Below are 25,708 nucleotides of genomic sequence, written 5' to 3'. Positions count from 1 at the left end.
TGGAACCAGCATGATGCTTGCCATCCTGTGCTGGTCTCTGTGCTGTTGTGTTGTTTTGTCTGTCTTGTTTATTTAGATAACAAGCTCTCTGAAGCAAGTATTTTGGGTCCTAATGGTAACGACATGATCAAGCACCCCAAGTGTCAATATTTCTCAGTTTAACTGATGACATGTTAGACAGATATCTTGCATTATGCAGTTAAAACTTCTAATTTTTATTTCCTATCTCTGCAATCAAAAAATATTTCAGCATCAAAGTTCTCTCGGATTAAGGATCTGTACTGGTTCCAATTTGCATAATCTAATTTTATGTGATATTTGAATACTATTTTAAAAACCCCACAACAGACTAACTTAAAAAGACTGGAAATTTTTTTGCCGTAGTGGTGGTTCTTTTAATCTTATTCTATAATTTTTTAGCTAAATAAGATCAAGTAATGTCAGAGGCTATTAGAGCCTCTCATTTCAACTTTTAAGTAGGTAACAATCTCTGTAGGGGATAACACCATGAATTCTAATGGCCTAAAAAGGTCTTTGATTATATATCATTGGCACTCACTCTAAACTTATGTTGGCAGCCTTAATGTAGTCTTAAATTTAGACATAAATATAGAATCATAGAATTATAGAATCATTAAGGTTGGAAGAGACCTCCAAGATCTATCTAGTCTAAGCGTTAACCTAGTACTAACATGTTGGCCACTAAACCATGACTCCAAGTGCCACAAGTGCTTTTTGAACACTTCCAGAACAGTGATTCCACTACTTCCCTGGGCAGTCTGTTCCAGTTCTTGACCAGTATATGCTGAAACTCATTTGATGTCACCAAATGCTTTCAGAAATCTGCCAGCATTGTTGCTGGGTTAAAATGTTTCTCCTTTTCAAACTGACCTGGAGATACCAATTCATGCTTTCATTGCACCACTTCACTCCGGTAGAGAAGCGCAGATTATTTGCAAAAAACAAACAAACAAACAAAAAAAGCCCCAGCATTTGAGCTTGTTGAACAACTGTCATTACTGCTTGGAGAAATGGGTGCATGAAGATACATTTGCTAGATTTTGGCAAGTGTTAGGGCACTGACAGTCATGGCAGTGCTCCTTGTGAAGCCAAAAAACTTTTTCTCTCTGGCTTGCTCTAATTTTTCCCCAACAGAAGAAAGAATGATGGATATGAAAAGATATATATTAGGGCCTGTAAATTTTGCTCCATGCTTTGGACAGGGTAATTGGAAAGTGTAATTTGACAGCCTGAGAAAGAACTTTTCTGACCATATGTCTACTGTCTGGTTAAGAACTGGCCAGAGAAAATGTGCTTACCAGAACAAGAATCCATTATCTGATTCACTGATCCATTACAGATCATCGAGACTGAGAAATTTTTAATTTTTGTGTCTCATTTTGTGATTTATTGAGCTTCAGTTGAGCCCTGAAGCAGTGTTTTCTTAGGCTACATAAAAATGTAATTTAGGTTTGCATTTGCCTAAGATACCCTATTTTGCTGTGAGATGGTTTGTGGATCATCTGTATGAAGAGACATCTATAAATTTGTAATGACTTATGACGGATTCCTATTAGTATATTTTTGTCCTAGTAAATAGCTTTCAAATCTGTACTTGAAGAATGGCATGTTCTTGTCTGAACTTCTGATGGCTAATTAGTCATTGCTGTTAAATTGTTCAGAATTTTCATGTCTGCAGACAAATATGAAACACAGATTTGATTGTTCAACTAAACCAATAGACCCTTTTGTCCACTATAGGTCAGTGAAGGCTTGGAGAAGTCGTTATTCTGTACTTTTAGCTCTGTGTTTTTATTTTGAGATTTTCAAGCTAAGCTTTTCTAGTGATTGGGTAAAAGGAACAGTAGCCAGTGTGAATCTACAACAATAATTAGAGAAGAAATGAGTCAGTGCTGTCAGAAATGCACACACATTATAACTGAGCAATTGCTGCTGGTAGAATATTAATCTCAAAATAGTGTCAGATGGGAGTGAAGACACTGAAATTCAAGAATTAGAGATATCATTGCTAGGTGTCTTGTAAAATATATAGATTCACAGGTACCTCTGAAGCTACAGAGGGGTTTTGGTAGGTCTGGCTTAAATAGGAAAAAATGTTAATATCCCAGGTGATTTTGGGTTAATATAGAGGATAAGATACCAACCTTTCCTTCTTTTGTTTCATTTTCTTTTACTTATTTGTAGGAGAGACAAATGTTTGCATGGAGTACTTCACTAGTGGGGTAAGAAACCTGAACTGCTTTCATGTCTGAGTGTACATTGTCAAATTCTCTGGGACCTTGTGCAGGTTTTTTTAGAGTTTTTGCAGGATTTTTGTATGAAGAGACATCAGTGTGTTGCAGAGACCAAGGACTGTTCTCCGTTGTAAAGGGTGGAGTTGCAGAAAGTGTAGGTGGCAGATACCTGGACTTGGAGCTTGATGTATTATAGCTTACAACAAAAATTATCGTTTGATATCTTAAGTTCAACTTTTTTGTTTCATTGAACTAATTATGAGTTAGAGAAGGCAAGAGTACAGTTCCTTCAAGCACAGTAGGACAGGTGTACTATGTTGTGCCATGTTCTGCCATCCTTCAGAGTACCAGCCCTGGCAATTACCTCAGTAGTAGAGAGTTTGATGAACCTGTATGATAATGTAATATGGAAAATATTCAACCCTGTACAATACAGAGAGTTACAGAGTTTAAAAACACCTTTGGAGATCAGTGAAAACAATAGGAAAGGAGAGAGAGACAGAAAAGAAATGGGGAATTTTAAAAAGTATTTTAAAATTAAATTTTAAATTATCTTTAAAATTAAAAGACTTCTCAGATGAGCCTAGTGGAGGCAGTTCATAAACATGGGTATAGTTGTACGCAAGAGTAGATTCTAGTAGGGTATGATCACTATTACTTTGATCTATTAGGAGTTTGGAAGAATGCATTTTGTGGGAATTTTTTACTATGTACTAATAAAAAACACAGCAAATTATGATTGAGAAAAATTACTGTAACATCACTAGAATTCAATAACAGGTGATTACTTCTTTGTCAGAAGAGGCATAATCTGTAGGAAAAAAGCACTTTCTTCTACCAAAGCCACTCAGAACAGCTGGAAGAACTGATAAGCTTTTGGAGCATAGCTGAGAAAGGCCTCATTTACCCAAAATACTGTTGTTTTTCTAATTGTATCCAATGCTCTACTCAAAGACATTTTGCTTTTCTATCATTTTACTTCACTTATGTTCTTTTATCATCCTGCTTATAAAAGGCCTCTCTATGAAATATTTGAACAATCTTGCAAATACTGAGAGACATCTTCACTCACATAAAAAAACACTTTTTAAAATTTGCATAGTTTTCACTTAATCTTGGAAATAAGATTTCCATATTGATATGCTACTGGATCATCATACAAATATCAAGCATGGAACTGACAGTGCAAGTGTAAAGACCCATCTGTGCTACTCTTTTTTTTTTCTCACACCATGTTTTATGTTTGATATTTAGAACACCCCAAACTTATTGGTTTTCTAATATTTCTCTGTGAGTGGTAACTCATAGAGAGCAATTAAAAATAATAATCCTTTCTGTAATATGCCTAAAATAAGAGATAAGTCTCAGAATAAATGAATTTAGATATACAACATGTAACAAGGCACTCAAAATTATTTGTCAATCGAGAAAATAATTTGCAATATGTTGGCTTTAATGTTAGTGACATCCCTTCTCCAGGCTCTGCCTGGCTGGACAAGTCCTTTCCTGTGCTCTACAGCCTCCATAGGACAATAGAGGTGAGAATCAAAGGAAGAAACACAGGGACTTTCCCTTAGTACTAGCAATAATATTGATGATATGATGGGACCCATATTGAGCTCTCATTAACATCGAGAAGAAACAAACCCATCATGTTTGAGTGGGAGGCTTTACACTGTGGTGCTTTGTAAACCCTGCTTTTGGCAGATGTCTGAGTGCACGTGTATGTATACGACTGTATAATGTCACCCATTATGGAAGTAGCCTGTCAGTCCTGGGCATGTGTGTGTCCCCTGCCAACCAGGATGCATGCAACAGTGAGCAATGTATCTCTGCTGAGGATACGTGCTGTGATGTGTTTGAGATGGATAATAAATCTGTCATGGCATCTTGCCACTATCTGGCCATGCACTCCTGCCGTTGCAAGATGGTTCGTGTGCTGGATGTAAAGATTGAACTACTTCATTCTCATCCTTATCCAGAAAGTTCAAGATTTTTCAAAGGAAAATTTTTTTGGTCTACTTAAAGCACCTATCTAATGATGGAATAGAGGCAGGAAGTATTGAAAGCTGTTAGAAGATGCAAAAAATTGCCAGATGCCTGGTAGAACAGCATGTTGCTAAATAGTCACGCAGAGAAAGGATGGAAATTTCAACTGCAGTCCTCTGTGAAAATGCTCCCACAGAGATCTGCTTATTAACTAACACCAAAAATTCATAGCAGGAGAAGCTGAGAAAGCAGCTGGGATGGGGAATGCTTTATTGATGAGGGACCATTGGACACAGAATAATGCAAAGATTCCAGAGAGAGAGGCAGATTTAACAATATTTGACAGTATTGATACATACAGCCAGTAAATCTAAACAGGAGTCAGATGGAATCATATCCAACCATGAAAATTTAAAAATAATGCCTGTGTGACATGTGGTGTGTTAAAATGTTAGGCCCTGAGCCTACAAACATCTGTGTGTATGCCTGGTTTGAGAGGCATGAGGAAGTTCTCTATGTGTCACAGCCTTGCAGGACTCCTGTGGAGAAGGGATGATTTTGAGGCTAGAAGACAACATGTTTACCATCCAGGTGGTACTCCTGGATACAATATTTGTGAATTCACTAATATCTAAGCCCAGAATTTTCCACTCTTCTGTTTTCGGTCGGTGGTAGAGACATATGCTTCTCAAGTCTTTCTGTAATCACGACATTTTGTCCTTCTTGTGAGGCACTCTGGTAATAGTGATACAAATTAATTAAAATATGCTGGAAAAAATAGTATTAAATTTTTTTCCTTCAATCTGAGCAATACCACCAGGGTCCAGTGTAAAGGCAATTTTACTGAAACTACATCTAGTTTTCTTGGCTGTGTGTATTCTTTGTTTCTTCAAATCTATGCCATTCTAATTTTCTCTCATTTATGCTTTAGATTTTGATGAGTTTGTTTTGATGCTGTTAAAATATTGCCTGCTAATCTTTGTCCTTTTGTATAGAAAGGTTTCAAGTCCACCTAGTAAGCTACTCTTACACTAACAGGTTTTGGAGATTCTCTTACCTGTTCTAACAGTGGAACAATTGAGTTCATGGTAACTGTGTTGTAGGGCAGCCAGAGGGGTTCTCATAACTTACCTCAGTTTGCTCAGAGCTCATGGGAGTTAAAATAGCTTAACTGGAACAGCAAAAGGCCTCCAGAAAAATATGTCTTGTTGTATGTAAGAATATGAAGACTTCCTAATATTTGGCTCAGCCATGCAGTAGAAAGAACAGTATAACACAATCTGTGTATGATAAAATTCTTTATTCTCTAACTGCACAAATAATGCATATTTAAAGGTATGAGCGTATGTTTACATGTATATTTGCATCAAAGTCTTTTAAATATATATATACTGGCATTTCTACAAAAAATATATGGCTTTAACTTCTAGTGGTCATTTATTGTTCCCACCTCCAGATAAATAAGTGTGTGTTAACAACTTCTGTTCTTGCAGAAATTTCTCTTCAACTTGATGCAAAGAGGAGAAAGACTGACTAGCTGTGAGAAATCAGAGCTCTCTTTTATTCATTTTTTGCCTAAGATCACCTTCTGGGTGGTGTTTTGAACATTATTTCACATGCAGCTGATATACCTTGGTGATTGACGTATAAGGTCCATTGAATGTATTTGTCTCTGGGACATGAGGACAAAAACGATCCCTTCAGCTGGTATATAAAAGTGGACACTGATTTAAAACCTCTGGTGTCTAAAGTTCCAGTCTGAACTGGGGTAATGAATGATTTCACAGCCAAATGGCTGCACCAAGGCTGTGTGAGCCAGTAGCTTGTGGTGTTGATGAAGTGACACCTTTGGTTCTCTCCTCATTGCTCTGATACTTCCCTGCCTGGTGGGAGGGGTGTGGGGTACTTCACGTTCTGCAGTTTTGTTCTTTCTGAAGCTCTTGAGTGACAGGTAAGCCTGACTTTCAGGTTTTTTGGGTTTGAGTGATAGCAGCAGTGATCTTGGATGCATATAATCAGTCCCTTTGAGAACAGTGTAGTGTTATGCAATGTCTCTCAGGGATTTCTCAAGAGTTTTGGGAGGCCTGAGCAGGGTTCTAGCTTATGCAGGTCTAATCTCTGGTAGAAATACTAAATATATTCATCTTCTATAAAGCAGTGTCTTAGCAACTTTGCAGAGGAGTCATACTGCAGTCAGAGCCTCCAGCTGAGCCCTGGATGGTGTTCACATTTCTGGTCAGAAAGGTTTTATTGTGGGGCTCAAGAGTTTGTCAATCTTCTTTGAAGGGGGTGTATGAAAGGAATGTGAGAGAAAGTAAAAGAAAGTTAACTCACTGACTGTGGGTGAAAAAAAAACCCTTTCTTTTTTCCTTCTGCTGTTATTATTCTGAAGTTTCAAGGCTCCTCAGCTGGGACGTTTCATGTCACTTTGCTAAAAGATGCAGTTTCCTCCTTCACGTTATAGAAGATAAGCAGCACAGGAGTAGCTTATAGCTGAGGCCAGAAACAGTTATGTGGATAGTAAAATTGAGGATGGTGAGTGAGCAGATGTAACCTTTGTACCTGATTAGAAATGCAGGGGGAAAAATGGACACAGTCATGTGGCTTCCCTGAAAAAGAGGAATAGAGAGTTAGCAGTGTGTCTGGCTTACTTTTTGTGCATGAACAACGTAGAGAAATTTTAAATAGCTGATTTTGTTCATCAGGGAACTCTTACAGGAAGAGATTGCATTACAATTTATATTCTTAATTTTATTACATAGCCGTCAAAAGGCCAGGCTACATATTCACTTTTGAGGTCTGTGTTTTTCATATGCATGATAATAACTTTGTGGGGAGGTATTCCTTCTCAAATCAGCTTGAGAATGATAGGAGTTAAAATGAGTGATAGTAAAAGGGAAACATTAGCCACTTCGAGAAATATGTAGATCTAAGTTCAATCCTAAAAATTTGATTTGAATTTCCTTCACTGTCGAGCTGATTTGAGAATAATCTTGCCCAGTTTCTCCTGGTATTGCACTGTTGTTGCAGGCAAGCCTGCATCCAAGAATACTGGTGCCAAGTAAGGAATTAATTTTTTGGTGGCTAAATGCTGCCATGTGGAAAGATTATATGCTATCTGGAGAAAACTTTGAGTTTGGGGATATTTTTCCATGGAAACCTGTATTTCCTATTCCGAATTGTTCAATTGTTCGGTTTGTGTAGTAGTTTCTAGATTTTCAGTTCATCAAAATTATGGCAACAGTGGGAAACAGTAGGAAAGTCTGGCTGTGCACTGGATGTTTATTAAGACTCTGTAGTGTTTACCAAGGGTTTATGAATACGGGGCTGAACAACACAGCTGAGGCACACAATGTAGTTTTCAGCTGAAGAGGGCTGCACTGGAAAGATCTATGCCAGCTTCTGTTAACGCACACTGTATTTCTCCACTGCAGATATCAGATTTATGATTTATATTTTTTTCCTCCACTTCTACTGATATACAAAAATGAGCATCTGGAGGCTATTGTTCAGGATAGAAGTGGTAGCATCAAGTGGCTTAGTCATATGCAGTAACTTTTTTAAAAATGTGTGGGGAAAGAACTGTGATATATAGAGCCAGCTACTCTCCCTGTAGTATTGGATGAATTTATTTTCAGGTCACAGTATATTCTTTGCTTGAAGAAGAACTGGGAGTGGTGTTACCTATTTTGAGATGGTTAAATGTATATTTAAAATTGTTCTAACTTTCTTTTTTTGTCAATATACATCTGAAAATATACTTAACTTCAAAAGTAGATTATTTTTCTAGTGTTATCTGTGAAAAATTGTTATAATTTTCTGGTTGTTGATTTACATTTTAATTGGCAAAAAACCTTTTCAAGATAAGGAAGGTGGTTTGTGTTTCATGATCAACATCTTGTGGTGTTTAAGTACTTAGGCATCTCATCATCCCAAGTAACCTGAAATTTCACTTTCAGAACTCTCTGTCCAGTATATGGTGCTTTTGAGGGGTTTTATGCACCATTGAGGATTCTGATTTTAAAATTTGATTCCTCTTTTTCACTTCAAGAGATAGGAGACTGGCTCTTTTTATACAGTCATGTTTTGGCCTATTTTCTTTATTGTTTGCATGTATTTGTAACCTATATGTGTGAATCCTGAAGGCAAGAGTGTTCAAAGCTTAGTCAGAACATCTTTTTGGAAGAGCATTTCTTGTTTGCTTAAATAAATGGACCAATACGGATTCATAAGAGTTACTGTTACTGTATTTCTGGAACACTTTGATTTAACATTAGGTAATTTCTGAAGGAATTGTCTTGAAGCAAGTAACAAGAAGGAAAGGCACATCTGTTGCACCCAATTAATTTTTGTGTGTATGCTACATTAGTATAATTGAAGACATGAAAAGAATATGACACTATTATGTAGAATCTTTTTATGTTCTCTGTGTTTCCTGAGTGTGGTTGTATTGTATGTGGTCCTATGTCTATTTATAATGGCTCTTTCAACTAGAGGCAGCTTTGGATCATTCAGCTCTACTCCTCTAGAATGCGTATATAACCATTTTATTCCACTGAAGAGTGCATTTGGGAATAGTATTTCTTTGGAGAATAGGTTTCATCTGTAGGCATTTCATTAAGGATTTATTTAGGTTAAAACTTTTTACCTATTTTGATCCCTCTAAGTTGCAGAACTTAGTATAAATTAAATTACATAGAATTGTTAAGAAAAAATATTTCTAGTCTGATTGTTCATAATTTTTATGTATCTAGTGCTCTAGTCTCCAACTACCAAGTAACCCAAATTGCCAACAGTCTCATCTGGAAGAACTGTTATGACCATCCATGCACTTATAATTCTTGCAGTATGGGATTGTACTACTTTAGGTTGATTTCAGAAACTACAGTATGGGAAACCTGTAGGTCCCAGAGTTTCATCCTTTTGGTTGGAGCTAATGTACATTGGACCACAGAAATACATGCAGTTAACGTTGTGGTCTTATTTTATGAGGAAAATATACATTCCTTTAACTTCAACATAAACACCTGGGGTGTAGTAGGGTTTTCATTAATGTCTTAGTAGCCAGATGAGAGCCTAAAGGTATTTCTTTTGGCGTGGAAAAATTTAAATTGCCAGATGATAAATATTGTAAAGAAAGGAATCAGAAGACTCGCACTGTTGAATCCTACTTTAGCAATATGAATAGACATAAAATTTGTAGAATCATAGAATGGTTTGAGTTGGAAGGGACCTTAAAATCAGTTAGTTCCAACCTGCCCCTGCCATGGGTAGAGACACCTTCCACTAGACCAGGTTGCTCAGAGCCTCATCCAACCTGGCCTTGAACACTGCCAGGGATGGGGCATCCACAACTTCTCTTAGCAGTGTGTTCCAGTGCCTCACCATTCTCACAGAAAAGTTCTTCCTAATATCTAATCTAAACCTACCCTCTTTCAGTTTAAAGCCACATCCCCTCATCCTATCACTACCCGCCCTTGTAAAAAGTCCCTCTCCAGCTTTCTTGTAGACCCACTTTAGGTATTGGAAGGTACTATAAAGTCTCCTTGGAGCCTTTTTTTCTCCAGGCTAAACAACCCCAGCTCTCTCAGCCTCTTTACATAAAAGAGGTGCTTCAGCTCACTGATTGTCTACGTGGCCTCCTTTAGATTTGCACTTGCACATCCCCTTGTTGGGGTCCCCAGAAATGGATGCAGTACTTCAGGAGGGGTCTCATGGTTAGAGGGGGAGAATCAACTCCCTTGACCTGCTGCTGGTCATGCTTCTTTTGATGCAGCCCAGGATACAGTTTGACTTTCTGGGCTGCCGGTGCATATTGCCAGGTCGTTTTGCTTCCATCTGTTTGTGTGTAAACATAAAGAATTCATTCAATGGTTCTTTTTCTACCAAGAGTAACACAGCCATACTGAAAAAACAAAATGACAACAAACACTTTTTTGCCCCATTTTTGTGTTGACAGATGAAGCTGTGAAATATACCAAACTGAGAGAGAAGACTCTTACAAATATTTCTAGTCTCAGAAAAGAAATCCTGGTTAAAGTAAGCTAAAAATTGAAGGCTTCAGTTCGTAATAGTTTAGTTACTTGCTGCAAAATTAACTGTCATCATCTGATTTTTCTTGATGAATAGTATCCAGTAGAATTCGACAACGTAGTGAAAACAAATTAATGTAGGCTTTGGGTGGGATTTTTTAAAACATTCACTCTTTTCCCAGTTATCACCCCAGTTAGGTTCCATTCTGGCTGTTTGAGGAAAATGAGATCCTGTAAGCAAAAGCAGATGGAGTTACAAAATATTTAGTGTAGTACCTTTCCGTGATAATTCCATTTAAATAAAATGGGAGTTAATTTTTTTTTCATATTTGGACACAAACTAGCTACTCTAATTTTCTTGTTCAAGTTGAATATAAAGCAAATAATATTAGTGAAAGTATATATTGCTTTGTTTTCTCTGTGATTGTTATGCAGGCTTCTGCAAAATCAACTGTTATTATTTGCCAAAAAATATAAAGGAACTAATTTGCAGCATTTGGTTTCTTCTATAAACCCTTCAAGATAGACAGTCTTGGTTATGTTGGTGTGATTTTTCAGGATCATATATTCCTGAATAAAAATGGAAACTTTTGGAGAAAGTAGATAGCATCTAAATTTTTTTCTAGCAATTCTTTTCTGTGTGAAAGGACAAAATGCATTTAAAGAGAATGAGTGCAGATTTCTTTCTTTATATAGGATTTTTTCTGAAATTCCATGCATTTACTGTTTCAAACTGAAGTAACTAATACAGAATTCACAGCAGCTAAAAAATTGATAAAAACTCTAAAAGGATGAATCTGAGCAACTATTTGCTTATTCTGGAAGTAATGGAATAGTAGTGACCTTCAGTGAGGCTAACTAGCACATTTCTGCAATGCATTTCAGAATGCAATAATAACAACAGAAAAATGAATATCAATATATACCATCTGCTAAAAATACTATTAAGAATATTACTCTTTTTACGTTCATCTCACTTTTAATTTTTTAAGGTTGAATAAGGGCATAAAGTATGCTTTAATGTAACTGTCCTCTTCTCAGTCAAGTAAAGTTTTATTTAAAAGTCATTAAGATTTACTGTCCTTAGCTTGCATAACTGCTGTGCTGTCTGTATCTCTATATGCTTTCATGTTTTAGGGGAAAAGAAGCAATATTATTTTATTCAGGAAAAAGTTTTACTTGTCTTTCAGTTCAAAGAGATATTGTGCTTTTGATGAAAAGGGAGCTGGTGCTTTCAGAAGGCATACTAACACTTAAGGAAACGCAGAGAAAAAAGTAAACACGTGCTTTTGTGTTTTAAAACTGGCTAAAATGCTTGTTCGAAGTAGGAACTATATAAAACCTTCATCCATTAAACCTAAAACTTTTATGCTGAAAGACATCAATATGCACTCCCCAAAGGCCATCTTTCCTTTTCTGACTCCATTTTCGTTTTGACAGTGGTAATTCAGTCCAGGACTTCGTTTGCTTCTGGTGTCTTCCCTGGGTCAGCACTTGCTTTCATGTAGGCTGTCAGATCCTGCAGGGTGTGAAATGCCCTCAGGTACTCTAGATTTAAATAGGACAGAAGGCTGATAGTCTCAACAAGGATCTCCATGAGGTTGTGGGGAATACCTGGAGGTCTTTTGGGAAAACCAGGGAAGAGATGGGTTGTGTCTTGTGCCTCACAGCCATAAGGGAGAGAAGCACTAAATGTGTGAGCTGATGATCTGTGCTTTTTAGATGTCAAAATCTTAAGTTATTTCCCTTTAGATTTTCCCTTTGTTTAATAAATATATCTTTTCTTACTCTAGATTGGTGGGGTTGGTCTAACTGAGACCATATTTCATACCTGACTTCAGGAGGCTATATACATATCCCATAGTCCAAGAAAGCCTCAGAGCTGTGTTTGCAGAGGCAGATGGCTTAGCCTACACTAACTCAGCTGTTTGTATTCCAGCTTAGGCCTTTGGAGAGTAGGAAAAGAAGTGAAATAATGCTTGAGAAGTATCTTTACATGTGGTTAATTTTTATATATATTTGTTTTAGTGTTTCTTTTCCCCCGTGAACTGAAATACAAGATTATATAAATGGGAGTTCTTTAGCTGAAAGCCTTAATCTCTGTCTCATGAAGCATTCTGTCTCAGTTTGAATTACTTTCTTATGCACAGGTGAGATGATTAGAGATTTCTAAAAGACTCCACTTACTTTGTAAAAGAAAAATCATATCCTGTATACTTAATAGGATGGTGTGAAGGAAATAATTACTCACGATTTTTCCACATGCTGAAATTCCTTTCTACTGTAAATCACAATGGCTTCTTGAAAAAGTAAGCTGGGAATGTAAACAAAATATTTCAGTGAACTAAAAGCATGAAATTTGGGATTTATTTTGCACTGCACACAATAGTACAGAGGTAAATTTATGTTCAATTACTGATCCATTAGGAACTTTTGCTTAGAATCACAAACTTTTATGAGAAATTTATCTTTTCTGTAAATTCGTATATTTAGACTGCTCTCTTTGTCAAAGAATCACATGGGAATCTCTAAAGTGACAGTTCACCAAGTGGCTTGGATGAGGGCATGGAGTTGTACTGAGGGTTGATAGGATGCTGATGAGCTACAGAGTGCTCATCTTCCACTGTCTTCTGCTGAACTCTTGCTGCAAAGGAAAAACCCACACACCTGCAGAGTTTTAAGTCACTAAAAACTGTGGAAGCAGAAATTAATTCTTGTTCCTTTGAAAGATTTAAAATATTTCTGCAGTCTTGTAATTGCACTTTCTTGAAATGCTTGGATAATGACATTTTATCAAAAATCTTTTGTTGAACAGTGTGACATTCTGGGAAATTAAAGACCTGGTGACAGTGTGATTTGCAGGATTGATTTCTGCCACATCATGAGAGTGTAGAAAAGTCAATAGAAAATCTTTAAAGAATTTAATTTGAAAAAGTACATATGCTTGTTCATCTTTGCAGGTGTATATGCTGACAGAATGAGTAAGCTTGCAGTTATTTAAAAATGTTTAAATTTATCTCTGTTCGGGTAACATTGAAAGTTAAACATGTTACTTGCTTTGCTGAATCAGGAATATAACACATAAGTAGCTAGAAGTTTAAAGTGTGAAGTCAATAGAAGTTATTTATGCATGGTTGTTCATTTTGTCTTCTTTTAAGATTTCACATTAGTCCTAATTGGAAAGATTTCTCAAGAAAAAAAAAGAAAGAGAAAGAAAAATAGAAGACTAGCTTCACACTTTTATGTACTTGATGGTGAGCCTCACTGACAAAAAAATACCTTTTTTTTTAATAAGAAAATAATACCATGAATAAAGATCTTCAGACCTTTTTCTTTTAGAAATGTGGCAGTGTCCCTTCTTTTTTAACCTTAAATTTTTGAGGAAGTTGTTTTATAATATGCTGGCATATGTTAGGACTGCATCAAGAAGCAGTTTTGTTAGGAATGAAGTATGTGGCTATTTGACGTGTAAAAATAACATGTTTATACATATTTTCTCTTGAAGAGCCCTTCTTCCTACCTGTCTCACTAAGATTAAGCAACTCTGTACTTATGTGTAAATAAGGAGTTTCTCTTTCCTGGCAATCTCCTTGCACTGTCCCCTGCACAGCTCTCTCTTTGCCAGAATTTCTCTGCCTATCTCTGATTCAGGGTAAATGGTCTGGATACAGGGGCTGTGTATGCGCAGCATATAAGCAAGAGTAGATACAGAAAGAAAAGATTGCTGAGGAAAAATTATTGTATTTTTGAACACAGACCGGGGGAAAGGTCTCCTGAAGTGAAATAGGGTACATGAAGAAAAGTTTAAAACGGGAAAGAAAATTATAGCTTACCTGATAGGTCAGGGTACCTGCATTCACTTTGCCCATTTGTATCAGCTTAACATGATTTGAGGTCCAAGTCTGCTGATCATGAGGTTTTTAGTTCTTGTTTTAAATGTGTGGCTTCACTTAAACCCAGGTGTGTTCACAGAGCACCTGTGCTAGCACAGAATATGTTTCATGGGAAACTGGATGTCCTCACCTCTGGGAATAGCAGTGCTCCTAGAGAGAAAAGCCAAGTGCTGGAGACTTGACATGTTTTAGCTGTTCCCATCTCATTTGTTTCTGTAAGTCTGCCACAGCTTTAATTTGCTAACACTTCTGCTACATTTTATTATTTGTAGGGAAGACAGAAACATGTAGAGGCAGGGTAGTTTTTCACTCTGCTGGAAAGAAAGTGGATTGCTTTGCCCCTGGGATGGAGAGGCCAGCAAAACTTGCTTTACCCAGCAGCAAGAATTGATTTATTTGTAAACAAAAATGCAAGCCTGTTTCTCCAATTACTTATAGGGAACAAAAAAGAAAGATATTGAAAGAAAGCCCCCAAACTCTAGAAAAAAAAGTTGTTTCAGATTTCCATAAAAATTGCAGCATCAGAAAAATTGTACATGTACTGTTTTTTTCAGTACATCTAAAATTCACAATTTTTGTTTTTCTGTGGATCACCTGGGTTAATTGATTTTATCTACACATTGATATTTCTGTTGACTTTTTGTGTAGAACAAGTGTCACTTTGTCGCATTTGATATAGATTTACACTTGATAAAAATATGGGGATAATAAAAGTTTCATGATATTGTTAAATATTAACTTTTTCGTTTAAAGTACATCATGTTTTTGCCAGCCGTGTTAGCCAGGCATCTTGCTCCCATGGAGCAATCTTGCTTAGAGGAAAAAAGCAAGTGGGAGTTTTTGAGTTTTGGATCTGATTCAATATTGCTAGTATAAGAATTAGAGGTAAAATTATTACAAGCAATAACAACAAAAGCAACAACAAAAGGAAATAATTGGAAAAGGGAGAGAAGTCCTACTACTGATGAGATGTACATACTCTTTAGTGGGCGAAGTGACAGCTGAATGAAATGAAGAACCTGTACTGGGAGGCAGAGCTATCTGAGTTGGTGTTTAAGCTTTTAAAAGTATTTTAACAGTTATTACCCAGTTCCTTTAGAAATTGCCTTAGCAACTGAATGTGGGTTATTCAATACTGCAACAGCTTCTGTATCCATACAGAGACTTTCCTTTCAATGCTCCTTCACCTCTCTAGCACAACACTTTGACTTGACTTGAAGGAAACTTATTTTCTATGAATATTTATAGCCTGTTCTTTTAAAAGAAGTTTTATTGATTTGATTACTGCTCCCACAGAACACAGATGAAAAGAAACCACTGAAAGGAGATCAGCTGCTGTCTTGTCAGTTCTTGACATTTTATTAATGTCAGTATAGGTTTTCCCGTTATTATTCCTAGTTTAAAGAGGGGTTTTGGTAATTGAGAGAGGTTTTTTTAATAAAATGTCTTTTTTTCAGGCTTAAGATGGAACATCATAATCTTCAAAATAATATATTTACAGGTTTGCAACATAGAATTTTGTATTAGTGCTAAAAATAAGAATTTTATAGGTTGGATTCCAGAGAATAACAAATACCAAATAAACAGCAGTACTTCATTGACAACATGGTTCCCAAATCAATGACTAAAACTAAAGAATTGTCTTCTGGGAGCTTGAGCGGATGAGTGAAATGATTGTCACCAATCCTGGAGGTATATAAAAGATGTGTAGATGTGGTACTTAGAGATATAGTTTAGTGGTGGGCTTGGCAGTGTTAGGTTAATGGGATCAGTCTTTAAAGAGCTCTCACAACCTGAAAGATTCTATGAGTCTATGAAGAAATTACGCACAACTTCTGTAAAGTAGAGATTTTCAGTTTCATAGCTGAATATTGTTTAAAACAGAGATACCTTTTACTTCTGTGTTATTGCACAGGGCTCCTTCTTCAGCAAGACTTATGCAGGAATTTCTTAAATTTAAAAATTAAATTATTTTCTGTACATGCAATTGAATTAACTTGATGGAAGAGCATTATCTGCGTCCTCATAACGGGATCCACAGGCAACAGCTTGTAAGCGATGGCTGTAACACATAGAATGTGCACGTGTGAAAGAGTTCTTGAATATATGTAACACGGGAATATTGTACTTTCAAAGCAAGAGTATTCGTGTTCAATGCATCCAAGTACTTAGATTTTAGAATAATCCTTGTCCTTATTCAGCCTTCAGATTCTCTTGGACTGTGTTCAGGAATGTATGTGCGTGGACATGTGCATCTGTGTTGGCCCTGACAGGAGGGCAGTCCAAAGATTTTGTAAATATTGACAACATATATCTATGTGGTCTTGGCTGAGGTTCTTTGAAAACTTTGGATGCCAAACTTTCACTTGTTAGGGGTCAATGTAATGCATAGTCCTCACCCATGGATTTGGTGTGAGTTATGGACCTAGAGAATTTTGGAATTTCCTTCCCTCTGTGCTTCAGTTACCTGCTTGTCAAAAAGGGAATAGGAATTTTGTAGTTACTTCATAGTGTTGAGGGAAGTCACATGGAAAACTGAAAATGCCCTTATATTAGTACTAACTAAAATCATAAAACCCCATGAAATATTTATAAATATATAAATATATGACAGAGGCATACACAAATATGTGTATATTTGTGTACACTTCAAACTTGGAAGTGTAGGACAGAGTTAAGAAGAGGGAAGGAAAAGAGATCGGAGTAAAAATGTGGATTTTTCCACACGATGAACACAGCCATGCAAGTTACAGTATTTGTGCAGTGTATGCAGACACTTCCCCATAGTCAGTAAGGGTACATACACTATCTTTTTGTTTAATAATTATGTCTACACCATTATTTATGCTAAAAGGCATATCTTATTTGTCTGTGATTAAGTGCATATCTTTGCTTTGGCACTGATGGGCAGGGATGTATTTAAACGCTAATCTCCTGAACCCAAGTAGTCATCCAAAGGGAAAAAGCATTTTAGCTTCTAGAAATTCAGTGAGGTACCTTTCATAAGGATTTCATCAGATAGCTCCTCAGGGCCTAGAAAAAGCGTCTTTTGATCTCTTAAAATCAATTTGACAGTCAGTATCAAAAGGGTAATCGCTGTAATTGAGCTGGGGGTCAGGGTGGATGTGAATCCGTGGCGATACTGCCATCAGTTGCACACAGTGCCCAGTGGCTGAGGCCAAGGGCGTGGCAGCCGCTTCCCCTGGCTCCACCCTCGTGGGATTCAGCAGGCCAGGAGCTCAGCCTTTTCTCTGAGTGTATGAAATCTTCTCAGTATCAACTTTCTGTAATTCATTTTTGTGTAATTAAGAGTGCGCCTGCTCAGCAAATCATTTATCCTCCAGTATTGAGCTGTTCCATCAGCGGGCTGCATATCCAAAGCTACACTGAGAGTAGATTCTCATATCTCAAAATATGTGACATTAATTTGGTATAATTTTCGCTTTATTTGATACCTGAAGAATGATGCCTCGTGTAGTCTGAGGTATGTCAAAAACAATGAGGAAACATTTACTAGTGTTTGAATTTATGTTTTCATGTTTGGAAAGAAAATGTTTCAAAACTTCCCCAGACCTTTCAATCTCACTCGAGATATTTTCTATAAATTAATCATAAGTGGTGACACTCTCATCCAGTCAATTTTACGAGTAAAAATCTAGTCCTGGAACTCTCAAAAGCATCTATAATCTCTCACATGAGAAATACTTAATTACAGCCAGCTAGTTTCAGTAATAGTTTTCTGTGAAAAACATGCTCATTTGGAGTTTTTCTAAATCCACTCTGAATATGTGGGTCTAAAAGAGCTATCTGAAGAACTGAGTTAGTGGTTAACTGGAAAGCAAAGGGATCTCTTTCTCTAGTTAAAACAGAAAAAAGATATTTCTTTAAGTTAATTGTCAGTCTTCCTTTTTATGAATGTTTGAGTGCAAGGACACACTCATCATCTGAACAAAAGTGTCTTGTCAGTTGTATGAGAATTCATAGCATTTCAGACTTCCCCATATTCACAATATAACTTGATGTTTGTCATGAGGGAGAAAAAGACTCAACCAGAAATTGAAACTTCAAACATTGATAATTAAAAATCTATTATTGTTTTCGAGCAAAACAAAGTTACTAATTTCTGCTTAACAGCAAATCTGCTTCAGATGAGAAAGTTACAGACACTTTTATCCTCAAAGAAAGATGTCAAAAAAGAGAATATGAAAATAAAAAAGAATCCTAAAAAATCTTTCTTTTTCCCTTTCTTTTAGCATAGCTCTGCTTCCACCTCTATTGCTGACCAAGAGGACCCAGATTCCCTTTGAATCTGATTTGAATATCAGAGGCTCTAAGGGGTTTGGAGTTGAAACTATGGAATATGTTATTTTGTTGAGTGGAGCAATTAGTTACAACCTACTTACAATGGCTTTTTATTCTTAATTCAGTCAGGGGTCGGCGGAAACTCCTTCTAAAATGCATTTCTTGTCCACAGCTGCTTCTCAGAGACAAGACCTTTGGACACTAAAAGCACGCTAAGCACTTAGCAGGACATGAAAGAGATGTGGTGAAATTAGGAGGCAAATCATGCTCCTGGTTATGAAAGTGAAGTGGGGAGGGTGCATCGGGGAGGGACTGTCTGAAAAAGACACTATTTTGGATGAAACTGATCTCATTTGGCAAGTTGAATTTTGTACTCTGTACTGTTCACTGTGGATAGCGTTGGTTAAAAACCTTGAGGGAAACTTTCCAATAAACTTAGCAAGTTTAAATTAAGCCCTTTGTTCACTTCCACTTCAAAACCAAGCTTTTTGGTTGATATGAGGAACAAACTTGTTCTAGGAACCGGTAGTAGGAACCACTTAGTAGAAACAGAGGAAGTGATAAACTGCACAGGACTCAAGGTGTGAAGAGTAACCAAGGTACTGAGGCTGCCTTTATGACTGCAGTGTGTGTGTCCTGTTCACATCCCATCTAGGCAACTCTGAGGCAGGGAAAAGGCAGAAGAGCATGGTGTGATGTGGCTTATTCCCTGAGGTTTCTCAGTGAACAAGACAGTCACAGCCATACTTTAAGCTGGGCTCTGGGACAGAAGGGAGAACTCTGAAGTGACAACACCATGTCAGGGAGCTACTGCAGTGGGGCCGGGCATTCCTGCCCTGCACATGGAGAAGAGCTGCTTGATACGCAGAAATATGCGGTGGCATTCCTGTGACCATGAACTCCCCTCCAAACACTGTGCCCCAAATTAAGTTTTCCTTGTTTTTTACTTAGCAACAAAATTTTCTTTGTCTTAATTGTTATTATTTAAAGAAAATAATAATATTTTTCTGACACAAGCCCCCTGGGAATTACATCAACCATATGAAATATAAATACATTTCCTCTCCTGTTGTATAAATAATGGATTAGCTTTTCACTGGAGAAGCTGAAAGTAGGATGGAAGGACAATTTGTGTAACTCACAAAGTAGGCTGTGGTGTACAGCAGCAGCCTGTTATAAAACATGACACAGTAGGAAATGTGATTACTGTGTTATGGAAACCCCTTGGTGGATCAGGTCGCTAAAGTACATCGCCTATGCTGAGAGCACTATGGTTTGTATTATGTGCAGTGAGCATCTGGACACAAATAAACTCCTCCCTGTTGGTTTATCTGGTAATGTGTGAGAGTTTTGAAAAAGTATTAGTGATAATACAATACCTTTTCTGTTGTTTATCAAAGAAAAGCATCTGACAGTTTCTAGGATGAAAAACAAGAATTTGAGTGTAGAAGTGAGTCAGCATCTTTCCCTCAAGGAAGACATAACCGATTTAGGGAGGAGAATATACAGAGCTGAACGTGAACTTAGTGTCCTCTTACCAATTAGCAGCGGATGAGAAGCATGCTCCAGAGCAACTGTCTCTGTAATAGCTGTGAGATGCTCAGAGAATGCCTGTTTATTTTGTGAAGTAAGCCAAGAAAAACTGCCTGCTTGGCATGTGCTTCACTGCACTGGTGTTTTGCCACTATTACAAGACATCTCTTTTGTGGAGCAAGTGCACACACAAAAAAAAAAGGGGGGGAGAGACCAATTTCCAAATCCCATAGTATGAGTTTTCTAAATCTGTTGTATCCAGATTCCTGATTCTGAATTCCATTGAGACCTCCCAGGAATTACACCCTGGAACTATTCAAGCATCTGTTGATGCATAAACAGGCATGTTTATGAAAACAGCTTGGATCTGTTTGTCCCTTTTTGGTTGGTGATGAGCTAATTTTATTTTAAAACTCAAGAGTCCTTACCCCTTGGTGCATGAAGGGACAGAGCAAATTCAGTGGAGTTGAAATTTCCTGAATTATAATTAACAGTAATTTTAGCCCTGACTCTCATTTAGGGAAGCATACTAGGATAGTCTAAAGTTCCTGTGACTTTTTTCCATTCGCCTGATTCACACTTTTTTTTTACTATATTAGTGCAGGGAAAATTTTAAAAGCTGTCGGACTCCACAACCTGTATTTGATATTTCCTGTAATTTTGCTCTTTTTGTTTAGTTTGACAAGGTTTATTAGTCAACATTTGGGGAAAATTTTTATATCAACTTTCTTTTATCTAACTGAACTCTATCAACATTGCATTTGTTGTTTATATAATGACTATCTGAACATAGATGTTAGGGCAAATTATCTAGGAGTATAACATATTCCCAATGTGATTTATTTTTATTTTAATGAATCATAGGATCGCAGAATGGCCTGGGTTGGAAGGGACCAGGATCAAGATCATCTAGATCCAACCATCTCTGCCATGGGCAGGGATACCTTTTACTAGACCAGGTTGCTCAGACACCCATCCATGCTGGTCTTAAAAACTTTCAGGGACAGGGCATGCACCAGTTCTCTGAGCAAACTGTTCCAAATTAGGCGAGGGACAGCTTTGTGTTGTGTGTACTGCAAGGAAAAAGTAGTTTTGGCAACAAAGCTCTGGTGTAGCTTACCTACATGAGAGCAGAACCAATAATTAGGATAATAGGTTTCATAAAGAAAACCTATATGTTAAACCAACATGCTCAGAATATTTAAATACATTGTGAAAAAGCACTAAGCTATTTTAAAATTAAAATTTGTCTATTATCTCATTCACAGGAAAAATGGATTTTCATTGAAGGACTTATGTGTATATGGAGCAACTCATGCAAAATATAAGACACTAACAAATTTCTCAATTACATGCTAAAATATTTTGCTACTTATTTATGAGCTATTTTTGAGGGCGTTCTGTGGGTGCTGGGGCCTGTGCTCTTTGTATTTCAGTTTCTCTGTTCTAAGTGGACCAGCAGCAAATGAGCCAACTCAGGCATTTTGGGGTGCTCTTTTACACACAAGCCAGTGAAGACAAAATGATTTCCGCTTTCAAATGGACAGAGCTGTGAACTCTTTCTCTAAGATTTGTTTGCAACACTGAAAGAACCAAAGCCTTTAATAATGAAGAATCTAAGCAGTCCTATTTATGCTAGAAATCCCTGTTTTGCTCATCCAAGTGTTTTTTTTCAGACTGCTTCACTTTGAAACTCAGCCTGTCTGAAGGAAAATTGTATGTTGCTTACAGGTACTGCAGCCAATTACAAGCCCGGTAGCAGACACTTGCAGGTAGCAGAGGCTAAGGCATAACAACCAATTGCTACTAACTATATGTAGTAGATAAGAAGAGCTGTCATGTAATTAAAGAAAACATTTCTCAGAGTTTTTCTTCTCCACAGTACACACAGAAGATAAGTTGGTGAATTGTTCAGCAGTTTAATTTTAGCTCAGAGTGGATTGTATGACCTACATTTTCACTTAATTTTTCACAATGTTTGCTGTGTCATATGGTTAACCTGGTAGGACTTGTGTTTTTAACTGTTCTGTTCCTGTAGTCCTTTTAAAATGTGTAATGTAAAATCTGTTACCTCTTAAACATCTCAAGTTGTTTGTAACTTAGGCTTTGGAAACATCTCACCACGCACACAAGGTGGAAAGATATTCTGTATCATCTATGCCTTATTGGGAATTCCTCTGTTTGGTTTTCTATTGGCTGGTGTTGGAGACCAACTAGGGACAATCTTTGGAAAAGGAATTGCCAAAGTAGAAGATACCTTCGTTGTGAGTATGCGGGCTGCCTCGTTTGTTTTTCATGCTGCTTGTTATTCTAAATTTAACCACTGAAATTAAAAGTCTGAAAAACAGGGTATAGCTCATCAGTGCAACCAGATGTATAGCAAAAGGTAGGAAGGACTTGACTAACAGATTTTTGAAGCTGTGAATACTTAGTAACCAACTTGACTTTGTAGCTTTGTTTGCATCAGCACTGCTGGTGTTAGAAGGCCTGTTTTTCTGCAACAAGCCCTAATCTTTCATGGGGGACACCTTTTCTGTATAGAAAGGGTCTGACATGGCTTTATTTTTGAAGCAAAGCAGACTGGGCCTGTGCTGAGTAGCCTTATGCAACACGTAAATACAAGCCTGAAAGGTGTTAGAAAAGGCATGTATTTTTGGCTTTGAACCGTAAGTTCAGGTCCAGACAAGGTACTAGTGAATAACATAGAAATCCACTGAGGCTTGTCTAAAAAAGACAAGAACATTCGACAGGAACATTTTATAATTTCTGGGTTTTTATAACTGATTTTCTTTTCTTAAAAGTATAGAAGACCTGAAATCAATTTTTGTGTCTCTTTTGCTCAGAGGGATAATGGTTTTCCTTTTTTTTCTTTTTCCTCATGGATGTATCCCTGCAACAAGAATGTCCCGACACAAAAAGCAGTATCTTTCCCTCTTTTGACAACATCTGAAAGAAAACACTAGTCTTTAAGTTGCAGTCCTTTATCATATTTATTAATTCTCCTAAGAAACTGGAAGGTGCTGATGTGTCAGAGCAGGGAATTTTATGTTGCCATAACCCAAGCTGCTACTGTGATTTGGGTTACAGCAGCTTGACCTTGGTCATGTTGACTGTAAAATACAATTTCCATTAAAACTTAAAAACAAGAAAACCTGCACCATGAACAATCTGATTTCATTTTTGATCTATTTTTGTGGAAATTTCTGGGTTTATATATTCCCTTCTTTTAAGCTGAACCAGTATGCGTTGGATGGATGGAAAACTTTTTTTGTAAAATGTTAAATTGGCTGACCATGTCAAATGGGACTTTGCAGTAGTCTGTTCTAGCTTTGGTACAGCTTAGAAGAAAATATTAGTAGCTGACACAATACCTTAACAACTTGGTTCATTAAATCTACAGATTATCTCAAAATGGGGAGAGAACCAAAAGGTGGAAGACAGAATTAGCATTCAAAATTATCTTAAAAATTTTGAAAAGAGGCCTGAATAGATAGGTTGAAATTCAAGAAGGACAAATTCAAAGTACTATTGGAAGGAATAATAAAATATTCAATTATATGTCAATTACAGATGTATAGGTGCAATTTTATAGAAACTTTCTGCAGACTCTAGGGGCTCATATGGGTTAATGTCTTATTGCTGTGGAAAAATCTACATCACAGTTGAAAGTATAAATAGGAAAGTAAATATAATAATAGGCAAAACATAAGAAAGGATCCTTCCACTCTATTTTGTGCTATTTTTTTCATATCTAGTTTTTAGTACAACACTTAGTGAGACATGGGATAGTTTGCTCATGCCAAGTAATAACAACAAGAATTGAAAGGGGAAGAAAAACAACGAAATTAATTTATTTGGACTAAAGAACATATGACTGAAAGAAAACACCTGTGAAAGTTTGCTGGAAAGACAAAACCAGCAATCTTTTGATTTGCCTTGGATAAGATCATAAATAATATACTTAAACTGAAGGAGTTGAGATGCAGGTTATGCATTGGAAACTCTCAAATGACAAGAGCAATTAAGCACAATCACATGTCTGGCCAGTAATGTGTTTGCAGTGGCTTAAGTGGGGTTGTTTTTGTCTTGGACCAGGTTTGGAAAAGGTGATCTCTTACATCACTTCCAGTTCTGTTTTCTATGGTTGTGTTTAGCCAATTACTTGACTAGAGAGAACTGTATGGTTAAAAGTCACCCTATTTGTTTGCTTATTTGTGGATGCACAGAAGTAGAGATATTACAGGTGCCTGCACTGCTTGAAGGTCACTTGAATATCTAGACCCCCCTCAAAACTTTAGCATGATCAGCTGTTAATATTAATTAATGCTATACATGCCACTCACACAGAACACAAATGTGGCCACAGTATGACTATCCTAGGATAGTCATGTTTGCTTTGAAACCTCTTCAAAAATAAAATCTTGTTTGGATTTTCCTGTTTGAGAGTTATAATGCACTGTCTTCTAGAGCAATGCAGTGAACACCAGGGGTGATGGATGGGTATTTATGTGGAGTTATGTGCAGTTTTATTAACCATGGATTTCTTCTCTTTCCCCTTCTATTTCCAGAAATGGAATGTGAGTCAGACAAAGATTCGCATAATTTCAACAATAATATTCATACTGTTTGGCTGCGTGCTGTTTGTTGCTCTTCCTGCAGTCATATTCAAGCACATAGAAGGCTGGAACACACTAGATGCAATCTACTTTGTGGTTATCACTTTAACCACCATTGGATTTGGTGACTATGTTGCAGGTAAGATTTCCTCTTAACTTTTTATCTTATAATATTCTGCACAGTGATATTTACTCTGCACTTTTTGTCTTATTTTTGGGACAGACATGTCTCTCTTGTGGTGCCTGTCTCCCAGTCTTACCCTTTATCATTCTTGTGCCAGTGCATGTAACAGGACCTGCCCTCATTTTGGTTGATGTGGCAGTCTAGAGATGGGAGGTGGGACAATGAAAGTCATGGTGCCTGTTTCTGCATACTGTGTTTATTCTCCTCCTATACTGTTAGAAGAAATTTAATTTTTAGATAGGTTTTTTTTATTTTGTTCTTACAGATAATGAAGTGCAAGAATAAATACAGTATTTTAAGATGAATATCTTTTCAGCTGGAGTTGCTAAAAATGTCTCACCCTATAAAGTTATATGATTTAGTTCTTGTGTGCCTCCCTTACTTTAAAATGTTCCAGAAATCTGTTTCTGTCATTGAAGTGACTGTAAATGCTGTTGGATCCTGCTTCTGGGATTTTTTTTTGTCAGTATGTGTTTGGCCCATGTGTGTTTTGTAATGTAAGGAGAAGGTTTAGCACAATTCATAGATAACGTGTCCAACTTTTATGATTCTATTAACCTGGATTGGTTGCAAATAACTTTGACATACTGAGCTAAAAAAAGCTTGGGCTGGTTCTCTGTGTCAACTTTTTTATTGAAAAGGTGTTAGAGGTGTTAGTCCACTTCTCAGAATAGATTTAAGTGTATGCTGTCTCTGTTGAGATAGCATGTTGATCAAAGTCAGTGATGCGTAGAAGTGAGGATCAGAAATTCAGAGCTTTGTGCTTTGAGTCTGAGATTTACTTTCTTCAGCCTGATTTGATGCTTCTGCTTGTACGGCACTATCAACTCTCTTTCATGAAACACCTCTCCCAGCTCTGAACTCTGTGCAAGGCAGAGGTGGCTGAGAAGGACAGACGTGCTGG

At 37.0% G+C, this 25,708-nt stretch overlaps 1 protein-coding gene across 7 annotated transcripts in view; it reads left to right on the top strand.

Moving 5' to 3' along the window:
- The window catches only part of KCNK2 (potassium two pore domain channel subfamily K member 2), a 109,451-nt gene that overhangs the window by 57,825 nt on the left and 25,918 nt on the right, over positions 1–25,708 (top strand). For all 7 annotated transcript variants that reach the window (XM_017812965.1, XM_017812964.1, XM_017812967.1 and 4 more), the window contains 2 exons: positions 22,108–22,268; positions 24,573–24,759. In XM_017812965.1, coding sequence (XP_017668454.1) covers positions 22,108–22,268; positions 24,573–24,759 — 348 coding nt within the window. The remainder of the gene's footprint in view (positions 1–22,107; positions 22,269–24,572; positions 24,760–25,708) is intronic.

This window comes from Lepidothrix coronata, unplaced genomic scaffold, assembly GCF_001604755.1.
Source record: "Lepidothrix coronata isolate B3197 unplaced genomic scaffold, Lepidothrix_coronata-1.0 Scaffold38, whole genome shotgun sequence".
NCBI lineage: Eukaryota > Metazoa > Chordata > Aves > Passeriformes > Pipridae > Lepidothrix > Lepidothrix coronata.
Note: the sequence above shows the minus strand (reverse complement) of the source record. Positions and strands in the feature narration are given on the sequence as shown.